Genomic DNA, 25,795 nt, shown 5'->3' on the forward strand with positions numbered 1-25,795 from the left:
TCCAGTTATTGAAAAGAAATACACAACATATAAATATCTGTGAGCAGAGTGTGGTCTTCACTGATTTACTGTCATGGGCATTAGTATGATTGCAGGGTAAAGAACCAGTTTAGAGTGGCAATTCATATCAATGAACTCCTTTTACTTAGAATTTTTAGACTTGGGGAACATAATTTTGAGCACGACATTTTGTGCTAAAATAATAGATAATGATCGTGGTGGGGCTGTGATCTGAAAAGCTGTGGGGTAAAATTAAGGAAAATGGTTGTAGAATTCAACAGAACTTATGCAGACCTCTCTTAACTTCCCATAGCATTGTAAATATGAATATTTTCAATGTTAATTGAAAAAATGTAAATGTTATGATGTCATTTGCATGCATTTGCTGGGAAGATTGTTTGCTAAGGGAGTTTAATGCTCGCTGAGTGTTTACTTCAAGCAAGTGCATGCAACCAATATGGCACATGGAAGATAATGACATCTTTGGTATGTTCTGAGTATATTGCTTAATATAAAGGCTTCCATGTGTGATTGCACATAGAAGCAATCGCTTACTTGACGTTTTACATGGTCATCATAGCCATTATATCACTGTTCATAGAGAAAAAATAATTATGCTTGTGTTTCCCTTACTTGACATTTTACATGGTCCTCATAGCCATTATACCACTGTTCATAGAGAAAAGAATGATGCAACAAGTTATGCTCTCCCAATCTAAATAACTTCTACAAAGTATAAGGAATTCATTGATATGCATTTCTTCTAAATCTGCAAGTTTCTGTTGTGCCCCTAGACAGGTACTTTGCTGATTTAAGAGTATTCAGTTTTTATATATTGTTAAGCTGCTAGAATAAGGTATGCATCTTAGACATGCATCATTTATTGATGTTATTGAAAGTCATTGACTTTTGGGTTTTGATTATAGGTAAACCAGTTACAAGAGGTCAGTCAGAAGGAGCGAACTCATTTGTTAGAAGCACAGGAAGAGTCAGAACAAAGATATCAAGAGACTCAGCGTTTACACCAGACCATCAATACTGTGAAAACTAATTCCCAGCGTCAAATTGATGAACTCCAGGTAAGGTCCTAAGACAGCAAAATGGGCAGTCATAGTATCGTTTCCTTAGTGAGGATCAACCAGTGAATAATGAATGTAAGAATTTTTGCATTCATGCCAAGATGCACCTTACCCTCTGAATATTCTCCTTCCCCTTCATCTTACATTTCACTTGGAACCAGAATATCCAGGTTCCTCTTATCAAACACAGCACCACTCTCCCATCTTTTAATCTTGGTTATGCACATAACCATTCCAACACCCAGCCAGAGCCTTCATGGAGAAATCCTTGATTTGCTGTTTCTTTTATTGTCATTTTTGAAAAATGATGTACAAGAGGGTTGAGTTTCCATTCCCCAGCTCCCACTTGTTATTTGCCTCTTAAGACACCCAGGAGATAGGAGGGTAGAATTTTTACTCCTCTGCCTCATTATTTTCTGTCCTGGGAATCCTTCTACCTTCTTATTTTCTATCATAGGAATCCCTTCTATGCTTATGGGGTTTCTGCAGCATTCAGGAAGCCAAAAATTGATTGGTACCACAGGTTATAAAGTGTGGTGATGTGTGTGTGTCAGTGGGAGGAGAATGGGGCAATTGAGCTGTAAGTATTTGGTGTCTTAATTGTAGTAGTTTCATCATGGACATGAAGTGCCTTGGGACATAATAAATTGGTGATTGTGGTATTGTGGTGATGGGTGATGTCCTAGCATAAAGGGAAAGTGTAATGTGTGTGTATAGGGAGTGTGGTTTCTGATGTATGTCTGGTGAGGTGGTGTTTATGACTTGGGTTCAGAGGGTGGTTGTTTAGCATCATTAAGGTCATATTGGTGTGTGTGGGTGTGTTTTGTCAATATTAGCATTGTTATGGGTGGGGGGGTCTGAGTACAGCTTCATGAAGTTATGGTAAGGGTAAGCTTTTCATCTCTACCTAGGGGTTGGTGACTAGGGGGTCTTTTGGATATGCATAGACCTGACTGCTGAGCAAGTTGAGGTGGATTTCTATTGGGATGAGCATGTAGAGGTGGATTTCTATTGGGAGTATCTGTGTTTCATTGTGTAAGCGTTGAGTGTTTGTGGTTGCTAATAACTGTGGTTATCAGTTATCTACCCCCCACTCCCCCACCAGAAAAGGTACCATTAGAGACACTCTTGAGTCTGTGAGGAAGTTCCTCACTTGACTACTCTTCCAGTTTCTACTTTTAGAAAGTGACGATACAGGAGGGAAGGATTTCCAGGCCCCAGCCCCTCTCTCACCTTCTATAATGTGCATAAGACATATGGGGGTATACTTCCCTCCCCCCTGTTCCTGGGGATAACAGTTGAATTGCATTGTGACTGCCTTTTTTCTCAAATGTTTGTAATTGTTTTTATTGAACATTCGACTATTTTTCCCACAGTAAGCTTCCATGTTCCATAGATGAGACTAGGATTATCCTGAGGAAAATGATTATATATTTTACTGGATTATCCTGAGGAAAACGATTGTATATTTTACTGAATCTCTTGCTTCATAGGTATTAGAAGTTGAATTAATTTGTAATTCTATTTTTACAGCAAGAAAATACACAGCTTGTAGAACTGATTGAAAGTCTGCGTGAGAGACAGAAGAAAACAACAGACACAAGACTTTTGGATGTTGAAACAGAGAACAAGAAACTTACAGATGTCAACCTCCAGTTGCAGAGTCAGGTATGTAGATTTTGTTTAGCCTTGTTTTAAGTTGGAGCTTTCTCTCTTCATAGTCTTCCCTGCATGGTAATATTGCTAAAGTTGACTTTAAATCCTGATTGGAGAATCATTATGGATTATTATTAATTTTTTTTTTCAAGGTTTCAAGGCTTGAGTATGAAAAGCAGCAGCTGAACAGATTAACAGAACGTTTGCGAGAATCTGCAGACAAACTGTCAGAAGTAGAGCACCAAAAGGCAGAGATGGAGCGGGAAAATAGAGACCTTCAGAAGGTAGAGTACTGTTCATCTTAGATACTGAAACTGAGAAGAGGCACAGACGTGTGTTCATCTTTTTAGCTGAAAAGGTTCTTTATTGAATAATAGCAAGGGGGAAGACTTGGCGAACAGAAGTAAGGTTACTGTTCCCATGTCTGATGCATGAATTGATTGAGATTACTTTAGTAGAAAGTCTTTTTCAGTGTTTAATTTTCCAGTATTGCTAAAATGATGACTTTTACAGGCAATTGGGGCCTTTCGTGAGAGTTGTGAACGACATGAAACCTTAGAACATGACTATGCAAGCTTGGAAGTGGAGTACTCACGGGTATCTAAGATGCTGACGAATATGAAAGAAACAGTTGCGAAGGTAAATTGATTCTCTTCAAAGGAATCACATATATGAATTCCTTTATTTCAAGGATGAAACATAGTAATATCTTATTTACTAATAAATTCATTCTGAAGGGAACCCTCAATATAAATTTCCAGTCATTTAAATTCACTGAATATAAAAACATCCCTGGGGATAGGGGATGAAGAATACTTCCCACGTATTCCCTGCGTGTCGTAGAAGGCGACTAAAAGGGGAGGGAGTGGGAGGCTGGAAATCCTCCCCTCTTGTTTTTTTTTCTTTTTTTAATTTTCCAAAAGAAGGAACAGAGGGGGGCCAGGTGAGAATATTCCACAAAGGCCCAGTCCTCTGTTCTTAACGCTACCTCGCTAATGCGGGAAATGGCGGATAGTTTAAAAGAAAGAAAGAAAGATAAAAACGTCCATATAAATTGATATACATTGTGGTTTGGGCTAATATACCATATAACAGTGTTTTTTATATGTGAAAAAATATGGTGTGATTTTAGGGGTTCTTAATAGCAAGTAGTTTTCATTTGTAATTCATCATTCCAGCTGTATTAGACTGTTAAAACCTAATCTTTTTAGATTGAAGATCAGTTTTTTATATGGTTACTGAATAATGACTTGGAACCTCATAATGGAAATTTATGACTGTATTTATGATAGTGTTTCAGATGACTTCATATTGAAAAGATGATGTATGAACTGTAATTTGTATATCAGTATTTTTCATTTATACCCTTTATGTATGCTGTCATGGATTTGTGTATTTGGTGCTATTCCTCTCTTAGGATAAGGGCACATTATTGTAAAACAGTTAAGGTGATTTGGTTATGAATGCTTTGCTTTCACATGCAGTCAGAGGAATTCTGATTTTCTTTCTAGCCTTAGTGAGGGAGAATCATGGATAGCCATTAGTATAGAATAACTTGTAGGAAATGGTAGAGGAAAGATCGGAAGAAAAGACATAAAAAAGGAAGTAATTACTTAATTCATAGGTACAAGTTTTATTTGGGTATCTTGAATGTTTATAGTTTAAATGCGAAAATTAGATTTTTGTTCATGTGCTGCCATGCAATCATTTTCCTGGTTTCAGAAAATGGATGTAAGATATGCAAAGCTCTAGTTTTCAGGCTTTTTTACCAGAATAGAAAAATCATTCCTTTCTGCTTGGCTGGATGAACTTGTGTTTAAAAAGATCCTCAAAAAAGGAAATCTGTAATATCAGTCTCTTGTTCCTTAAAAAGAGTCTTATCATACACACGAGAAATCTATGATGTGCTCTATTTTTTCTTTCAAACTCTTCAATTCTATTTCTTCTGTAAGATGTGTTTTAGCTATTCAAAATTTGCCTTAATATATTCTATTCATTTATAGCTGGAGAGTGTGCAGAGTGAGAAGCTCCAAATGCAAGCAGAAGTGGAACGACTAAATCGGTCAATGGATAGCCTCAAATCCTCCTCTGCTCGTATTGTTGACTTGGAGTCTGAAAAGGAAGCACAGCTTCAGCAGATTAATCTCCTACAAAAGCAACTGGGCTCTTTGAAGGCTGAAAGAAGTAGAGCTGAACAGCTGGAGCTTGATCTCCTGACTACTAGCAATGAAGTACAAAAGAAAAACAGATCATTAGATGCCATCCAGAAGAAGTTAGGAGATGTAGAGAAGGACAGAACTGAGTTGGAGAATGAAAATTCTAAGGTATACTGTGTTATCTGAAATAGAATTGTAGTATATTTCTGAATGATTTTACAATTCAAAGGTAGTAATACTTTAAGCACCAGACCTTAAAATTTTTGTTATTGACGGACATTTAACACTTAAAGTCTTGACATTTATTTTGTTTCTTTTGTGAAAGTATATGTGTATTTTTATGGTGTGGGACTAAATGAAAATAATTTTGCTAACAGCTCCAGAGAACAGTGGAAACGCTCAAGTTATCAACCAAAAAACTAAATGAGTTAGAAAGAGACCTAACAGATATGGAGAGTAACAATGATCGACTTGACCGTGAAAATAAGTCTCTTCAGAAAGAGGTCAGTAATGGTCATTGATGTAATTTGATAAGTTTGTCACCTTTCAGCGCTTTTCTTATTCTTTCTCCTAAGGATAGCGATTTACATATTCAGTAGACCTGTCTACATATACTTTTACATTTACTTAACTTTACATTTATTTACATATGTATTTACACTAAGTGACTATGATGACACTTAGCAACCATAGAAATGTCAAAATATTGGCAGGGAATTCTAACAAAGCCAGCAAACATTAGCACTCTTATGGTGCTTTAGCTAAATTTTTCCTCCTTTTATTACATTCAAAATTGTCATATATTTTTGTTTTTTCTCTCTATGGAATGCAGACTTGGATTTAAGGTGTCATTTTGTGCTCATGACCTTGGTTACTGAACCTGAACTCTCCACAGTGACTACAACGCTGTAACTTCTCACAAAATTTGTCCAGTCGTGGAATCAAATTGGTTTTAGGGTAAGGATAAGCTCAGATGCTACCTCTGCACAATATGTGCTCATGGTTATTGCGGTTATAACCAAAAATTCTTCATAGTAATTTCTTGATGATTTTAGATATCTATTTCATCACATGAAAGTAAATAAACATACTAGAACCCATGAAGTGTTGGACCTGGAATCTTGAGGGTAAATTCATTGTTGGGAAAAATGTTTCCTTAAATATCACATTATTTCAGGTAATGGTTATTTATTACACATATATCTTGTATTTCTTTAGCTTTTTTCGTGAAAGATTTTCTGATTTGCAGTTGTTTTCCATAATGAATATTGTGTACTTTCTCATGAAAGTAATTTTTTCTTTGGATTGTTTTTTTTTCCATTGATTTGGGTTTTTGTGAATTACTCTATATAGCCAACTGCAGCATTGGCAGTCAGTATGAAAAACTGGACAAGGTAGATATTCGCAGAATGATGGTCCAGAGTACAGATATTTCTTTTCTGGTAACATCAACTTTTTGTATTAAAATCATTTTCATTAACATTTTAGTTATTAACTTTGCTTGATATATTGAATAGGTTTCTAGACTACGCAGTGCCATGGAGGTCAAGGACAGTCTTATTGATGAAGCTGCAAGCAAAACTTCAACCCTTGAACGTGACATTAAAAGATTAAACAAAGAAGTGGACCAACTTAGAGGAAGTGATAATAAGTAAGTTCTTTATATATTTTGTTCATTTGGAAATTTTGTAAATGCATATTTGATGCATTGCCAGTAGATGTTGTAAGGTTTCCTTTCACAATTTTTTATGATATAGACTTTTAAATATGCCTATTTTCTTTTGCAATGAACAATCAACTGATATTTTGTACAGAGTGCGTGAGCTGGAGAAGGAGAAAAGAGAGTTGGAGCAGCAGATGATGACAGAACGCAAGACCCTAAATTGTTTAAGAGAGGATCTAGTTGCAGAGAAGGTGAGTCTAGGGTGGTCTTAGCAAAACCTTAAGTGCAATTAGGTTTTTATGCTGCCATTGGATTTAGATTTTTGGAAATAGAATGATTTTTTTTTAAGAACTACCTTGTGAAGATCTGGAACTGAGTCTTGCAATTTTTCACCTTTGAAATCAGAGAACAGTAGCACAAATTTTCATGAAGCAGTTAAGTCAACTATAAGTGTGAATTTTCATGGAAGTATACTTGTTCACTGGGGGATTTAACACAAAATAGGGATAATTCCTCTAATATGACAGTGCAGTAATAGTTGTGCTGTTGATTGGTTAGTCAGGATTTTCATTGCATTTATGGATGAAGTTGAGGGGCTTGAGGATTGATGGAATGCATATATAGTGCCATTGTATAATGGCAAGGTGGACAAAGGTGAGTGTATGAAATGCAGGTTTATTGAATGTACCTGGTGAGTTGTATGTGAGGTTGGTGATTGAGAAGGTTAAGGCTTCTACAGGGCATTAAAATGGAGGAACAATGTGGTTTCAGAAGTGGTATAGGATGTTTGGATCAGGTGTTTGCTTTTAGGAATATGTGTGAGAAATACCTAGAAAAGCAGAAGAATTATTGTAAAGCGTTTATGAATCTGGAGAAAGCGTATGATACGGTTGATTGGGATGTTTTTGTAAGATGTTATGAACATTTGGTATTGGAGGAAAATTGCTAGAAGCAGTGATGAGTTTCTCTCAAGAAAGTAAAATGTGTGGGTGAGTAGGAAGAAAGGAGGTTGAGTGGTTCCAGGTCAATGCAGGTCTGCAGCAAGAGCATTTGTTGTTCCCACGGCTGCTAAGTCTGTTTATGGATGGGGTGGTGTGGTAGGGAAAGGTGAATATCTTGGAGAGAGGATAGGTTTGAAGATTGTTGAAGATGGGGAATGTGAGAGGAGGGGCAGTTCTTGTTTGCAGATGACACTATTCTGGTGGAAGACTTGGGTGTAAAACTACAGAAGCTTCTGTCTGCTTTTTAGGAGAGTGTGTGAAAGGAGGAAGTTGAAAGTTGATTTATGTAAAATTTAAACAGTGGAGTTTAGTTTAAGTTTAGCAAGGGAGAGAGGTTGCTTTGAGTGAAACTAGTTGAGAGAACCTGAAGGAAGTGGAGTGTTAGAGATACTTAAGAATGTACATGGCATTGCATAGAATCGTGGAAGCTGAAGTAAGCCATGGGGTGGATGAGGGGACTAAAGTCTTGAATGCATTGAGAAGTGTTTGGAAATAAAGTTTACTGCCTTTGAGGGGCAAAGGTGTGTATGTTCATGGTGTAGTAAATGTAGCGGTATTGGGCATGAACCGCAGATTAAAGAGTAGAGAAGGCAGATGTGTAGGGAATGAAATGATGAGGACAATATGTGGAGTGAGAGGGAATGATATGATATGAAATTATTGGATATCTATGTAATGGTTGAATTTATGATTTTTTTTTTTTAGCTGAGATGGCAAAAGCAGCTGAGGCCCTAGTCAAGGTCATCCCATTAACACTATTCATATATGTAATATATTTTTTCATTCAAAATCTTACATGATTATGTTTGGCTTAGAAATCATGAATTTCTACTTTGCTTAAAATGTATTTTTTTAAAGGTACAAACACAAGAACTCACCAATCAGCTTGACAGCCTAACATCAGATTTGGCAAAGCTTGGCATCAATCCTGACAACATCACTGCCCCTATCTCTGACAGTGACACTGAGTAAGTATTTGCCAAGTATAATGCATGAGATAAGCTTGCGTTTTGTGAATTCATTGTGTAACACAGTTTTTGTTCGTGGGTAGTAAGTATTGATTCCTAATTGCTTATGCATGAAAAGTAGAGAAAGAGGCTATTATTCCCTTCAAACTTTTCTTTTGTGACCAGGACAGTGATATTTTGAAATTTACTTATTTCCAGTTCAACAACAGGGGAACTTGCACATTTTTATTCACATAGTCAGAAAAACAACTTATGAATCAAAATTGACATGTGTTTACACTAATATTAAACAAAAGTAATCACAAAAGATTTAGAAGTGAGTAGTTTATCGAGATTTACGATTGTACTGTAAATCACTTTCACGAATTAGACTCCAGACATAATCTTCCATCATGTTCTTGGTATATGTTCCATGGTAGTGGCATTCAAAGTCCAGTCTATCCTGGTGGAAGTGGTTGCCTTGCTCCTCCGAATACACTCCCATGTTCTTGAATTTATCAAGATGAGCATCAAAAATATGGACTTTAAGGGACATCCTGCAGCCTATTTTGCCATAGATTTTCAACATAGTGTCAACCAGCTCCACACAGTTTTTGGCCTTTTGATTGCCCAGGAAGCCCCAAACCATTGCAACAAAGCTGTACCAAGCTGTTTTCTCCTTCCTGGTGAGCTTCTTGGGGAATTCCTTGCACTCCAGGATCTTCTTTATATGTGGTCCAACGAAGGCACCAGCTTTGACCTTTGCTTCAGACAACTGAGAGAAGAAGTCCTGAAGATACTTGAAGGCTGCAGACTCCTCATCTAGAGCTATGATAAATTGTTTCATAAGGCTTGATTTTTTGTGCAGTGGTGGGATCACCTTCCTGGGGTCCACCATCCAAATGAGCAGCAATTGTCCATCTTACCTGTGAGAGTTTTTTTTGCATTGTTCTTATGTGAAATTAGGTGCCCAGAATTTGTCTTGAACCCTGACAGGCATGCTGAGATATATATTGTAGGCCTTGCACATCTTAGCTGATGCTGCCATTGAGTACTTTTTTGCTTGTTTTGATGAATTGGCCACACACATGGCAAAATGCATCTGCTGAATGCTTGCAGCCTCTAAATGACATCTAAGAAAAATGTATTTATATGTATCCATCTAGGCAGCTAGATCTAAATTGAAGAGGTTAGCTTATTACTGGAAACTTCTAGAAAGCTCTGTATTAGCTACTCGTCACTAAATCTGTCTGGAATATTCTGAAAAATAGGTAAATTTCAAAATATCATTGTCCTGATCACAAAAGCTAATTTTCAAGGTAATGCTAGCCATTTTCTGTACTTTATAGACATAATTAGAGAATAACACTTATTGCTCAGGAATGAAAAAAAAAAAAAAATTTATGCTTTTACCTGTATGAATTATGAGTTTAGTCAGTTTTTTCTTTCTACTGATTATTTTCATGTGTCTTTGAAAGTGCATGAGAAGTAAATAGTCAAAAGGTACACGTTGAAATGTTCACTTGGCTGTGTATTATCTTATGAGTTGCATGAAGAAAATGTGTTATTGCATGTTCAACAACTAAGCTATATTTTTCCTTCCATAGCCGCTACAAAGCTCTTGAGTCAATGCTTGAGGAAACGCTGAAACGAAGTGTGGAGGTTCGTGAAGAGAAAATTGCTTCTCTTGAATCTCGCCTCACAGAATCTGTCAGCAGAAATAAAGAATTGAGAAAACAGCTAATGGAGGTTAGTAGTGCAAAGATGATGGATGTAACTTTGTCCTAAATCATTCTGAAAGTATCTTTTTTTGATCCACCATGATTCAGAAGGAGACTGCTGTCATCCTCTCTCCCCATTTTTCTCTTTCCATAAAGTCATTAAACAACTATGGGGACATTACACAGGCTTCAGCAACCATGGTGACATTACAAATCCTTGACACACTCCCACATTTATATCAGATTGCTACCACTGCATTGTGATTACCAGTATGTTGCTGAAGCTAGAATTATACCCTTTCTTTCATGTACTTCACATTCCTCTACACATGTCAGAGTGTCATATCATTCTTTCTGTTTCCTTTAAGTGAGTTAGTCGATGAGTTTCATCTGCATTCAACAACAACAATGATTTGATTTCCATTTTCCTATGGTTCATTTGGAGACTTTTACCCTCTCTCACCCTCCAGTTTGTCTTCTCCCTACAAACATTAAATAACCATGGTGACATTGTACAGCTTTAACACATTCCCACATGTACATCAGACCATTCACACATACAAGCATATACTCACACATCAGTGCTATTTCCTCTGATAAAGCCCTCAACTTTCTCATGAGCGTCATATGCATTGAATATATGATTGCATTTGATGTTAGCTTTATTATGTGCTACTGGGTTTCATATGCATTTTGTGTCACTAGTTTATACTAGTACTTAGAGATAGGTATAACTCTCATACTTATAATAATTAAAGCAGCACACTTTCCTTTTACATAAATTGTTTTTTTTTATTGTAAATGGCTACAAGTTTCTGACTGAGATAGCCAGACATACAGAGATATGGAGTTGGCATTCACAGGAAGGAACAACTGTAAACATTATGATTCTTTCACATTATAGCTGTACTTATAAGATATAATGTAGAAAAATTATCTGATTTTATCTTGTTTGATCTTGCATTGTTAATGTTATGAATTTTTAAGGATGTCTCCCATTTCTCTTATATTTGTTTATTATTATTTATTATACTTAGTAGTTGTCTCCTGCATAAACATGTATATACATAAACGCCCACACACGCACATATACATACCTGTACATTCAACATATACATACGAATACATACACAGACATATACATATTTACACATGTACATATTCATACTTGCTGCCTTCATCCATTCCGTCGCCATCCCGCCACACATGAAATAGCATCCCCTTCCCCCCACTTGCACCCGAGATAGAGCTAGGAAGAGACAACAAAGGCCACATTTGTTCATGTATGTATAATGCATCGAAATCACAGCTCCCTTTCCACATCCAGGCCCCACAAAACTTTCCATGGTTTATCCCAGACACTTCACATGCCTTGGTTCAATCCATTGACAGCACGTCGACCCTGGTATATCACATCTTTCCAATTCACTCTATTCCTTGCATGCCTTTCACCCTCCTGCATTTTCAGGCCCAGATCGCTCAAAATCTATTTCACTCCACCCATCCACCTCCAATTTGTTCTCCCACTTTTCCTCATTTCCTCTACCTCTGACACATGTATCCTTTTTGTCAATCTTTCCTCACTCATTCTCCATGTGACCAAACCATTTCAATACACCCTCTTCTGCTCTCTCAACCACACTATTTTATTACCTCACATCTCTCTTACCCTTTCATTACTAACTCAATCAAATCACCTCACACCACATATTGTCCTCAAACATTTCATTTCCAACACATCCACCCTCCTCTGCACAACCCCATCTGTAGCCCATGCCTCGCAACCATATAAGATTGTTGGAACCACTATTCCTTCAAACATACCCATTTTTGCTCTCCGAGATAATGTTCTCACCTTCCACACATTCTTCAACGCTCCCAGAACCTGCATCCCCTCCCCCAATGGGCCCTGTGACTCACTTCTGCTTCCATGGCTCCATCCACTGCTAAATCCACCCCCAGATATCTAAAACACTTCACTTCACTTCAGTTTTTCTCCATTCAAACTTACCTCCCAATTTACTTGACCCTCAACCCTACTGAACCTAATAACCTTGCTCTTATTCACATTTACTCTCAGCTTTCTTCTTTCACACACTTTACCAGACTCAGTCACCAGCTTTTGTGGTTTCTCACCCAAATCAGCCATCAGCGTTGTATGATCAGCGAACAACAACTGACTCACTTCCCAAGCCCTCTCATCCACAACAAACTGCATACTTGCCCCTCTCTCCAAAACTCTTGCATTTGCCTCCCTGACCACCCCATCCATAAACAAATTAAACAACCATAGAGACATCACGCACCCCTGCCGCAAACTGACATTCACTGGGAACTAGTCACTTTCCTCTCTTCCTGCTCGTTCACATGCCTTACATCCTTGATAAAAAATTTTCACTGCTTCTAGCAACTTATTTTCGCTCCATATACTTTTAATACCTTCCACAAAGCATCTCTATCAACCTTATCATACGCCTTCTCCAGATGCATAATGCCACATACAAATCCATCTGTTTTTCTAAGTGTTTCTCACATACATTCTTCAAAGCAAACACCTTATCCACACATCCTCTACCACTTCTGAAACCACACTTCTCTTCCCCAATCTGATGCTCTGTACATGCCTTTACCCTCTCAGTCAATACCCTCCCGTTAATTTACCAGGAATACTCAACAAACTTATACCTCTGTGATTTGAAGACTCACCTTTATCCCTTTGCCTTTGTACAGTGGCACTTTGCATTCACTCTGCCAATCCTCAGGCACCTCACCATGAACCATACATACATTGAATATCCTTACCAACCAGTCAACAACACAGTCACCCCCTTTTTTTTTAATAAACTCCACTGCAATTTCTCCTATTTTGAAAATTTAATTTTACAGGTAAAGAGTGAACTAGAATCTTTGCGACAGCGTCATCAAGAAGAAGATGCATGTATAAGTGAAGATGTATCAAGAGAGGTTGCAAAACTCAGGGATGCTTTATACCGTAGTGGTGAGGAGGTTAGTATGGTAGTTAATGATATTAGAAATTAGAAATCAAACATGAATTTCTTATAATCACATTTCTAGCAACATTTATTTGAATACATACTGTATTAGCATTTTCTTCTTTGGAATGTTGGTTCACTTGTGTATTAGATCTATAGTTTTCTTGAAAATACAGCAGAGTTATATCTTTGCAAAGTACTCTTTTTTTTCTTAGTCTTTTGTATTGCATTCAGTTTTCAGTAGTCTTATGTATGCCATACACTAAATATTCCTATCCATATTTGAAGGAACCATTTGTTTCTGTATGCACTAAAGGCATGTGTAGATGCTATATGTCACCTAAGATTCAAACTAGCCCATAGTTATATTCTTAAAGCCTAGTTACACAGAGAAGACCATGTTAGAGGCCCACTTCCCTGCTATGTAGTCTGAATAAGTAAGACTGTTAGGAGTTCAGATTATAACAATCACCTATCACATTAGGACACATCAGGAGACCATGGGGAGTGATTTTGAATAAATAAGAGGATTTAGTCTTAGGGAGGAAAATGAAATTTATGGATGACACACTGAGTCATTGGGAACACACTGGCTTTAAATGGTTGTAACATGCCAAGATTTAGATGCCTAGAATTTTGGTTAAGTTTAGATGTCTAAAGTGCTGGGCTTAAATATCTATGGTTGCTGTTATGGCTTACTATTTCATTTCAAAATTCACTAGAACTCTTAGATTTGGGGAGACAACCTTTTCAATGCAGTTAGGACTGAAAGATTTAAAAAACTGGCCTTACCGCTGAGTTACTTCAGCTGTAGGTGTGAAGTCAAGTTTTTTTTTTTTTTTTTTTTTTTTTTTTATACTTTGTCGCTGTCTCCCGCGTTTGCGAGGTAGCGCGAGGAAACAGACGAAAGAAATGGCCCAACCCCCATACACACGTACATACACACGTCCACACACGCAAATATACATACCTACACAGCTTTCCATGGTTTACCCCAGACGCTTCACATGCCTTGATTCAATCCACTGACAGCACGTCAACCCCTGTATACCACATCGCTCCAATTCACTCTATTCCTTGCCCTCCTTTCACCCTCCTGCATGTTCAGGCCCCGATCACACAAAATCTTTTTCACTCCATCTTTCCACCTCCAATTTGGTCTCCCTCTTCTCCTCGTTCCCTCCACCTCCGACACATATATCCTCTTGGTCAATCTTTCCTCACTCATTCTCTCCATGTGCCCAAACCATTTCAAAACACCCTCTTCTGCTCTCTCAACCACGCTCTTTTTATTTCCACACATCTCTCTTACCCTTACGTTACTTACTCGATCAAACCACCTCACACCACACATTGTCCTCAAACATCTCATTTCCAGCACATCCATCCTCCTGCGCACAACTCTATCCATAGCCCACGCCTCGCAACCATACAACATTGTTGGAACCACTATTCCTTCAAACATACCCATTTTTGCTTTCCGAGATAATGTTCTCGACTTCCACACATTTTTCAAGGCTCCCAAAATTTTCGCCCCCTCCCCCACCCCATGATCCACTTCCGCTTCCATGGTTCCATCCGCTGACAGATCCACTCCCAGATATCTAAAACACTTCACTTCCTCCAGTTTTTCTCCATTCAAACTCACCTCCCAGTTGACTTGACCCTCAACCCTACTGTACCTAATAACCTTGCTCTTATTCACATTTACTCTTAACTTTCTTCTTCCACACACTTTACCAAACTCAGTCACCAGCTTCTGCAGTTTCTCACATGAATCAGCCACCAGCGCTGTATCATCAGCGAACAACAACTGACTCACTTCCCAAGCTCTCTCATCCCCAACAGACTTCATACTTGCCCCTCTTTCCAGGACTCTTGCATTTACCTCCCTAACAACCCCATCCATAAACAAATTAAACAACCATGGAGACATCACACACCCCTGCCGCAAACCTACATTCACTGAGAACCAATCACTTTCCTCTCTTCCTACACGTACACATGCCTTACATCCTCGATAAAAACTTTTCACTGCTTCTAACAACTTGCCTCCCACACCATATATTCTTAATACCTTCCACAGAGCATCTCTATCAACTCTATCATATGCCTTCTCCAGATCCATAAATGCTACATACAAATCCATTTGCTTTTCTAAGTATTTCTCACATACATTCTTCAAAGCAAACACCTGATCCACACATCCTCTACCACTTCTGAAACCGCACTGCTCTTCCCCAATCTGATGCTCTGTACATGCCTTCACCCTCTCAATCAATACCCTCCCATATAGTTTACCAGGAATACTCAACAAACTTATACCTCTGTAATTTGAGCACTCACTCTTATCCCCTTTGCCTTTGTACAATGGCACTATGCACGCATTCCGCCAATCCTCAGGCACCTCACCATGAGTCATACATACATTAAATAACCTTACCAACCAGTCAACAATACAGTTGTAAATGGAAATGGTGAAGAGCTTGTAGATTTATGTGCTGAAAAAGGACTGATGATTGGGAATACCTGGTTTAAAAAGCGAGATATACATAAGTATACTTATGTAAGCAGGAGAGATGGCCAGAGAGCGTTATTGGATTACGTGTTAATTGACAGGCGTGCGAAAGAGAGACTTTTGGATGTTAATGTGCTGAGAGGTGCAACTGGAGGGATGTCTGATCATTATCTTGTGGAGGCTAAGGTGAAGATTAGTATGGGTTTTCAGAAAAGAGGAGTGAATGTTGGGGTGAAGAAGGTGGTGAGAGTAAGTGAGCTTGGGAAGGAGACCTGTGTGGGGAAGTACCAGGAGAGACTGTGTACAGAATGGAAAAAGGTGAGAACAATGGAAGTAAGGGGAGTGGGGGAGGAATGGGATGTATTTAGGGAAGCAGTGATGGATTGCGCAAAAGATGCTTGTGGCATGAGAAGAGTGGGAGGTGGGCTGTTTAGAAAGGGTAGTGAGTGGTGGGATGAAGAAGTAAGAGTATTAGTGAAAGAGAAGAGAGAGGCATTTGGACGATTTTTGCAGGGAAAAAATGCAATTGAGTGGGAGAAGTATAAAAGAAAGAGACAGGAGGTCAAGAGAAAGGTGCAAGAGGTGAAAAAAAGGGCAAATGAGAGTTGGGGTGAGAGACTATCAGTAAATTTTAGGGAGAATAAAAAGATGTTCTGGAAGGAGGTAAATAGGGTGCGTAAGACAAGGGAGCAAATGGGAACTTCAGTGAAGGGCGTAGATGGGGAGGTGATAACAAGTAGTGGTGATGTGAGAAGGAGATGGAATGAGTATTTTGAAGGTTTGTTGAATGTGTCTGATGACAGAGTGGCTGATATAGGGTGTTTTGGTCGAGGTGGTGTGCAAAGTGAGAGGGTTAGGGAAAATGATTTGGTAAACAGAGAAGAGGTAGTAAAAGCTTTGCGGAAGATGAAAGCCGGCAAGGCAGCAGGTTTGGATGGTATTGCAGTGGAATTTATTAAAAAAGGGGGTGAAGTCAAGTGTTGTTACATTTAGGAAAACAAAAATTGAAATTCAGTGATGTTTATAATGCTTGATAAAAGGGGATATACCTTCATCTCTTACAGTTTGGCTTGGTCAAGTGATGTTCCAAGGGTTTGCCCTAAAGAAACACACACTGGGAAATGATATACATTTTGCAAACTGCAGAAAGTTGTTGAAGTACATTTGCCCACAATACTGTTGTACCCTTCTTCATCAGAAAGCACGACTCTTATCAGATGCTCCAAACAGATTTTTTTTTCTCTCCTACCACCAGTGGTATCACCTTCATTGCACAACACTGCCTTTCATGGAGGACTATTCAGAACTGTGGACTTGTAACAACCACTATCATACAAATACCCTGTACATCCCCCTCCTCCAAACCATTGTGGTCTCAAACACTTCTCACGCAACAGCACAAAATACACAACTCCATGTTTTATCATTAAAACCCCTCTAATGAATGTTTACATCCTAAGCATATAAGTGCATTGAAGACTTTGTGAAACAAAGGTAATGTGATTTGCAGAAAGGAAGCCTTGATAATGAAATCTCCGAACTCAAGTCCCAGACTGCCAGTTATCGAGAACAAGTGTGTGCTCTGCAGTCTCAAGTGACATCTTTATCCAACCAGAACACAGTCATGTCTCAGCACAATGCCAAACTGCAAGGGGAGAATGCTCGTTTACAGGTGGAGAACACCACCTTACAGTCACAGTCTGCATCACTTATAGCACAAAACTCTGCCTTACAGTCAACTGCCACTCAGAGTGATGCGGAAAGAGATAAGGTTGGTATTATCCTACTTTTTTTTAAAATAAACTGTGGTTATTTGAAAATACCTGGATTGTTTATTAAAACCTCTTGATAGTTAAAGCCTCTTGTAATGTTGAAATTGAATAGTGTGATCATTATGAAACTATCTACATTGCTTATTGACAGTTCTTGATGGTTAAAACTTTTAGATAATAGTTGCCTGGTTATTCCCTATTGCCTTTGGAAGGATATCATTTTGAGAAATTTTATGGCTATTACTCCTTGATTATCTTTTTCATTTGTGTATTTGCATAATTGATTTTCTCTTGTATACACTTTTTATATATATTTGAATTGTAAATTTTGAAATAAGAAAAAAGAAGTACAGGGGAGCCTTGTGAGCCAGGAATATGAGTTAAGCACTTAAATTTGTCAGAAAAACCTCTCTCTCCTTTCCCTCTGGGTTAAACGGTTAAACCCTCCTCCTGTCTAAGGATAGACTTCTGTGCTATGCATGCCATATAGCAGTGCCATTAGTGTGTCCCTGGTAACTCCCTCTGATCACTCCTGTTGTGCTAGGGGTACATATTGTTCTGTGTCAGAGAAAGGAGTGACAGGAAAAGAAAATGGGGGAAATTGGTCCGGGAAAGGAAATAGAATTTGTCATAAGGCCCTCCTAGCAGGATAAGAAGGTTTTTTGAATTTCAAAATCCATATTCTTCCATAGCAGTGATTACCCTGTAAGCATATAATATGAGAGTAGGAACACATTGCAAGGAATGACATTCTAAGGGAGGTCTATTAATAGCATAGTATGACTTGAGAGAGCTGAACAATGTAAGCTGAAGTTCTTTGAGCATATGGAAAGGATGTTTGAAGAAAGACTGATTAAGAGAATATACTTATCTGAAGTGGAAGGAACAAAGTGGAGGGGAGTAGGTGTCATGAGCGACGCTTTGAGTTATCAGGGCCTGATGGATGTGATAGAGAAACTGGAACGATATAGTATGCTTGGTGACATGCTGTGTGTGAGCTGAACCAGATCATATGAAGTGATCAGAGGAAACCAAGGAATGCTCCTTGGGGCTTGGCTGTGGATAGGGAATCTTGTTTAAGTGCATCATACATGACAACTAGGGAGAGGATGCAGGTAAGAGTGGCCATTCTTCGTATGTTCCTGGTGCTGTCTCACCAATGAGGGAAATGCCAAACAAGTGTGAAAAAGTGTGGAATTTTAGAAGAGACCCTTTTCTAGTTATGTCATGAATCATTATTTCTTGTCTGTGTAACACCAGAGTAACAAGGAATACTTTTTTCAGAAAAGAGATTCCTCATAAGGTTTTTGTGAATGGTGTGCAGGTAAGGAGAAATACAGTAGTAGGAAGATATAGTGATAACTTAGACATTGTTGCTTCCTTTAATCAATCTCACCAGATTATTAGCATGTCAGTTTTAGCATAGCATAAGCCTCTGAAACATGTGGACATTTTCTAGGTACGTCGCTCTTGTGATGAGCGAGGCAACCGGCTGACTCAGCTAGTCACTGATCATGAGGCCCTGCAACGACTCCACCAGCAGCTGACCAGAGAATATGATAATCTTGTACTGGAACATAACAATCTAAAAAGTGCTCACAAAACCTTGAAAATGGAGCAAAAGGAATTAAAGGTTAGCATGTGTGATTATTTAGTATAGATATACATGGCAAAAATGAATAGGATAGATTTTAGATAGATGACTATGCAGTTGATCAAGGCACACTGCAAAGTTTGTATCATATCCATGTTCAGTAGTTGAAGCTTAGACTTGCTTAGTGTTTAACAGTATCTAGCCAACCGACTTTTTGCTTGTGGTTTTTTGATAAGGAATTTAGATATTCTCTCGTACACTAGACATTGTCGTTTTCAGCTATTTTCACTCAAATCAACCAGCCATCCAACTCTTTTTCATATCTATACTTCATTTTGGAAGTTTAGGGAATTTCTCCTTCCTTTTCCCCCAGGCCAGTATATAAGTACTTGTTTAATTTTCTTAAATGGCTGTTGCTGTTTGTCCATTGTCTGCCACCAATCATTGCTGCTAATTTTAAAAGTTGTTTCTAAACTGATTAGTATCTTTTAAACATATATGAGCTTTATGAGGAATAATACAGATAAAATATTCATTGAAATATAATCTGATTTCTTTAAGTCAACTATTTTGGAGTCATCAGTTCTCAGATGCCTTATTATTGTATTATTTTTTTTTTATTTTGCTGTGTCGCTGTCTCCCGCGTTAGTGAGGTAGCGCAAGGAAACAGACGAAAGAATGGCCCAACCCACCCACATACACATGTATATACATACACGTCCACACACACAAATATACATACCTATACATCTCCATGTATACGTATATATACACACACAGACATATACATATATACACATGTACATAATTCATACTGTCTGCCTTTATTTATTCCCATCTCCACCTCACCACACATGGAATAACAACCCCCTCCCCCTCATGTGTGCGAGGTAGCACTAGGAAAAGACATCAAAGGCCCCATTCGTTCACTTTCAGCCTCTAGCTGTCATGTAATAATGCCCGAAACCACAGCTCCCTTTCAACATCCAGGCCCCACAGAACTTTCCATGGTTTACCCCAGACGCTTCACATGCCCTGGTTCAATCCATTGACAGCATGTCGACCCCGGTATACCACATCGTTCCAATTCACTCTATTCCTTGCACGCCTTTCACCCTCCTGCATGTTCAGGCCCCGATCACTCAAAATCTTTTTCACTCCATCTTTCCACCTCCAATTTGGTCTCCCACTTCTCCTCGTTCCCTCCACCTCTTACACATATATCCTCTTGGTCAATCTTTCCTCACTCATTCTCTCCATGTGACCAAACCATTTCAAAACACCCTCTTCTGCTCTCTCAACCACACTCTTTTTATTTCCACACATCTCTCTTACCCTTACATTACTCGATCAAACCACCTCACACCACATATTGTCCTCAAACATCTCATTTCCAGCGTATCCACCCTCCTGCACACAACTCTATCCATAGCCCACGCCTCGCAACATTGTTGGAACAACATTGTTGGAACCCCTATTCCTTCAAACATACCCATTTTTGCTTTCCGAGATAATGTTCTCGACTTCCAAACATTCTTCAAGGCTCCCAGAATTTTCGCCCCCTCCCCCACCCTATGATTCACTTCCGCTTCCATGGTTCCATCCGCTGCCAGATCCACTCCCAGATATCTAAAACACTACTTCCTCCAGTTTTTCTCCATTCAAACTTACCTCCCAATTGACTTGACCCTCAACCCTACTGTACCTAATAACCTTGCTCTTATTCACATTTACCCTCAACTTTCTTCTTTCACACACTTTACCAAACTCAGTCATCAGCTTCTGCAGTTTCTCACATGAACCAGCCACCAGCACTGTATCATCAGCGAACAACAACTGACTCACTTCCCAAGCTCTCTCATCCACAACAGACTGCATACTTGCCCCTCTTTCCAAAACTCTTGCATTCACCTCTCTAACAACCCCATCCATAAACAAATTAAACAACCATGGAGACGTCACACACCCCTGCCTCATACCTACATTCACTGAGAACCAATCACTTTCTTCTCTTCCTACACGTCCACATGCTTTACATCCTCGATAAAAACTTTTCACTGCTTCTAACAACTTGCCTCCCACCCTATATATTCTTAATACCTTCCACAGAGCATCTCTCTCAATTCTATCATATGCCTTCTCCAGATCCATAAATGCTACATACAAATCCATTTGCTTTTCTAAGTATTTCTCACATACATTCTTCAAAGCAAACACCTGATCCACACATCCTCTACCACTTCTGAAAGCACACTGCTCTTCCCCAATCTGGTGCTCTGTACATGCCTTCACCCTCTCAATCAATACCCTCCCATATAATTTACCAGGAATACTCAACTGACTTATACCTCTGTAATATGATTAATTGCCATCTCACTCATGTCAACATCTAATATTGCTGTACCTCTTGTCAGAGCTGTTTTACTGAATGATCCACTCTCCATTTATCTTTTATGGCTATTTTTTTTATTTAACTTTACCATAGTAATTTCAAAAATTTTAAATACATTTATGGCAAACATTAATTAATGTTATACATAAACATCTCATTATGTATAGTATTTCATACATTGTGGAATGATTGTAATCAGGTATTCTGATAATGCATTGAAAAAAGAACTGATGTTCATCATTTCTGTTCTTAGGAACGTCAGAGTGATATGTCTGCAAGTGAGGATGAGCTGCTAAAGCTCCGTGAAGCCTTGGAGGAAGAAATGACTAAGCTCAAGACTGATTCTACCTCTTTAGCAAACCTACGTAGTGAACACTCAAGACTCAAGGTATTTTTCTTTTTCATTTGTTATGATTGATTGATCATAGGTAAGCTGTCATATGTAGTGAGACCAGTTTTGCTATCAGCTATTGTATATGTGTTATTTTACCTCACTTGAAGTTATTTGAGCCTTGAAAATATACTCCATAGATGTTTAGGTTAAGGTATATCAGCATATACCTTTATAAACATCATGAGTGAAAAGATGAAGATTAGTGATATGCTGGTTGGTTCTCTCATTTTTGTAAGCAGTTTCTTGCCATCATTGGCAAGATATATCTTTCTGCCACATCTTTTCTATTTGTTTTTGTAATAGCATACACTCTGAATCAATATTAAGTTGTTTGTCATACATGGCAAGTTTGTATTTACATTATTTGTTTTTTTTCTGTTGGCCATTATCATTTGAACTAAAATTTTTCACTTGTCATGCACACCATTCTTGGCACCTTCCATTGAAATTATCCATATTTTGTGAGGTATTTTCCCTGTTTCTTGAGGTTTTTCTGAATGAAGGTGATAATCATAGCTCCCTTTAAGTTGATACTGGTTACAAGTTTTGATTTAGCTGGGGTTAGGGACACCACTTTATTAAAGTGCTCCCTGCAAAAGATGCTTGTATCCTTGGATGTAAGTGCAGTGCTTGCAGCTATGCTTGACAAGCTATGTAGGTCCACATTACTCAAATGGCATTACCAGACTCCTCCTGCCTTTGGTTGTACTGTGGGTGAAAAGTCACCTTTAGCAAGGATGTTTCATTGTCTGTTGATGAAAGGTAGTATATTCTTGTTGAAGGCCTTCTCATTCCAAAGGAGTCTGTCATTCCTCTGCTACTGGAAGTAATGCAGCCTTGGAGTTGCTGGAGCTCCTAGAAAAGGGCTCCAGGAGTAATGCCAGGACCCTTACTGATTTTGTCGGCAGTTGACAAGATGACATTTTACTGAAACTAAACTGTTTTTTAATGATGGAAATAGAATTGTAATCGAAGGTTCATTCATTCAGATTTCTCGACACTCATAATGCAATTGCCCATAAATATTGTTGTGAAATACATGAAAGGGAAATTATTTGTTTTGCTTGTTCTTAGCCTGGGTTTAGAAATGGAGCTATAAATCACCTGCACAGTGATGTTTCTTTTCATGCTTAGCTTCGATAGGAAGTTACAAATGAATGACACTAATGAAACTTTTGTCATATTGGATTTTCACTTGTTGATCAACTCAGGTTTGAATGTGGATCTTCATCATTGTAATGGTGCCTCTTTTATATGAACTTTTCTCCTTATGATGCAGCCAGAATGCCAGAATTTATTATCGTTCTGTTGATAAGCATGAAGTCCATAAATGTTCATGCACTCATTAAATTCTGAACACTTCTCAGTTCTTTGTATCACTCAGTCACTTTTCTTGATGGATGTGGAAGAGGTGGGAATACAGCTGCATTTTAATACAGTCATTTATTCATTTATGCTTCATGTTTTGCTATTAAGTTTATTTTAGTCATGTGTAGAGAATTATGATTAAATGTAATATTGTATTTTGCAAAAATAATAAATGTGCTTCCCTAGGATGGATATAATAATTTAATGGCCAGCATGAAGACAAAATGTTTTAGAATCATATCACAGAGGATTCAGAACATTAGAAGGTTTCCATATCATTAAGTAGAAAAATATGTTGCTCATAAAACTGCTGATAAATTAACCAATTTCATTTTTGATGTTAGGATGATTTTCGGAGTCTCTTCTCAGCAAATGAGAAACTGCGTACAGAATACAAGTCCCTACAGGGGGACTATAAGACCATCAAAACAGAGAATAATACTTTGAAGCTGCGATTAACAGAGCTACGAGGTGAACTAAATGACACTCGGGATCAGATGGCCGCCCTAGATGTTGAAGTGTCAAAGTTGACCAATAAATGTCAGGTAACTTTTACTGTGAAGTCACTAGATTCCTAGAATTAGATCATGTAACATTGTTTTCAGCCTCTAAAAGAGAGTTTTTAAGAGGTTTCTGATATGATTGCAGAAGTACGAGCTTGGTTTTGATTTGTATTGAATGAGTTGTGTGATACGCTTACCTCTTAGACATGAGTTAGTTCTGATTGATGCTGATTCAATGTTGTTGTTTAAAGCTCCTTTGTTAAATAGTGATGGATAGTAGACATGGGAAATATCTTTTACTGAAAAGGGGAAATGGGTTCTGTATGACAAGATGTTTGCTTATGTTATGGTTGTTAGATGAAACATTTGACATTGCATAGGCCTCAGTGTGAGATTATAAATGAAAAGCCAAGATATAGCATAAAGAAAACCAAGGAACAAAATGATGCTAACTCCCTGAGATTTGATATTCCAGGCCCTTTTCTTGGAGACCAAGTTTTGGGTGTTGAAAAGCCTTTGAAACCACTGTACAGCATTTGTATACAAGTATACAAGGTAGAGGAGTTAATGAAAAGTTGTAAGAATTGTGATGTGATGTGTGTGCAGTTGGTGAAATGTTCATAGGCAGAGGAATTAGAGAAGTTGGAATGGTCTTTTCATATGTCATTTATGTATGAGAGCAAGTTTTACAAGAGCATGCAGTACAGGAAGTGGAGAATGAAAGAAAGTCGATTGTTATCCTTTCATAATAATGTGCTTTTATTACACATGGGGGTGGATTAAAAGCAGTAGGCAATATGTTTTGAATTGGTTCAAGCTTTTCATTAGAAATTATCTTTTCAAATGTGGGTGGAGCGATAAAGTTAAAGAGCTTAAGTCACTAGACTAGGGAAGGGAAAGCAATTCTGATATAATTGGAGTAATAGAAACCATACCCAATAAAGAGGTAAAATTTAGACTTGTGTGTTCAGAGGGTTTAATGTTGCATATTAGGGAATCACAGTGAATGAATCAAAGTAGAAAAGACTGATATAGTCTTTCTAATAGTTTACAAACCTTCCAGAAACTACAGTGACGTAGATTGATATTACAGTTAGAATAAAGAGGGAGCAGTCAGGATGGTTGAAGAATCAGCAGTGCAATCACTCCCCAGGGGTGGTGAAGGACTGATAATTGAGACTTAGACTATAAGTTAACGAAGTTAGACTATTTAGATTTGTAGGGGATAGAGGCTGATGGAAACACAAGTTTCTTAAATACATACTGGAAGATTTCCTGGATCAGCTTGCCACTGATGATACAAGAGCCAGAGGGACTGATAAGTCGTAACTACTATACCATTTTGACACATAGTAACCGAAATTGTGGATTCTTATGGTGATGAGAAGTCATGAACAAATTTTTAGAGTGTACACTGGAAAATTTCGTATACCAACATGTCAGTGATCACACTAGGATGAGAGAGATTGACACACCATCATTACTAGATCTTATCTTCAAACATACTTGCATGGATATCAAGAATATATATGATATGCCAATTGGAAAAAGTGATCATGTAATTCTCAGTTTGACTATATGGTTAGTCAGGAGAGTAAAAGAACAGAGGTGGGACAAGACATAAAGGTGAGTATTTGTTTCATACTTGCCATTTACTACATGAGCGAGATAGTGTCAAGAACAGAAGGAAAATTCCCCACTTGGCTCCTTGTGCTGTTCCTTCTTTTGGAAAGTAATACTGGAAGGGAGGATTTCCAGCCATCTGCTGCTGCCTCTCTTAGTTGCCTTCTACGACAAGCAGGCAATTACATGGGCAGTATTCTTTCTCCCCTATCCCAGAGATGATAAATGGGAAATATAATCGTGGAAATTACTCTAACCTCAACAGTTTCTATGGTTACTTGGATTGGGAAATGTAGCTCAGTAGCCATGAACTAAATCTTTGTAGAGAGGTTCTGTAAAATTTGCAATGCGGTAGGAACATGGGTTCCCCTTTCTTGAAATACAAAGAAAATGGTAAGAAAGAGGAAAGAATGGA

The 25,795-nt window shown here is 38.2% G+C and overlaps 1 protein-coding gene across 4 annotated transcripts in view; it reads left to right on the forward strand.

Moving 5' to 3' along the window:
• Positions 1–25,795, forward strand: part of Girdin (protein girdin) — a 571,686-nt gene that overhangs the window by 512,586 nt on the left and 33,305 nt on the right. For all 4 annotated transcript variants that reach the window (XM_071681027.1, XM_071681029.1, XM_071681028.1 and 1 more), the window contains 15 exons: positions 927–1,079; positions 2,613–2,747; positions 2,888–3,019; positions 3,249–3,374; positions 4,739–5,059; positions 5,269–5,394; positions 6,409–6,542; positions 6,706–6,805; positions 8,414–8,523; positions 10,110–10,251; positions 13,110–13,229; positions 17,245–17,505; positions 18,966–19,139; positions 21,746–21,880; positions 23,599–23,799. In XM_071681027.1, coding sequence (XP_071537128.1) covers positions 927–1,079; positions 2,613–2,747; positions 2,888–3,019; positions 3,249–3,374; positions 4,739–5,059; positions 5,269–5,394; positions 6,409–6,542; positions 6,706–6,805; positions 8,414–8,523; positions 10,110–10,251; positions 13,110–13,229; positions 17,245–17,505; positions 18,966–19,139; positions 21,746–21,880; positions 23,599–23,799 — 2,370 coding nt within the window. The remainder of the gene's footprint in view (positions 1–926; positions 1,080–2,612; positions 2,748–2,887; positions 3,020–3,248; positions 3,375–4,738; positions 5,060–5,268; positions 5,395–6,408; positions 6,543–6,705; positions 6,806–8,413; positions 8,524–10,109; positions 10,252–13,109; positions 13,230–17,244; positions 17,506–18,965; positions 19,140–21,745; positions 21,881–23,598; positions 23,800–25,795) is intronic.

The sequence above is a fragment of the Panulirus ornatus genome, chromosome 32 (assembly GCF_036320965.1).
Source record: "Panulirus ornatus isolate Po-2019 chromosome 32, ASM3632096v1, whole genome shotgun sequence".
Taxonomy (NCBI): Eukaryota; Metazoa; Arthropoda; class Malacostraca; order Decapoda; family Palinuridae; genus Panulirus; species Panulirus ornatus.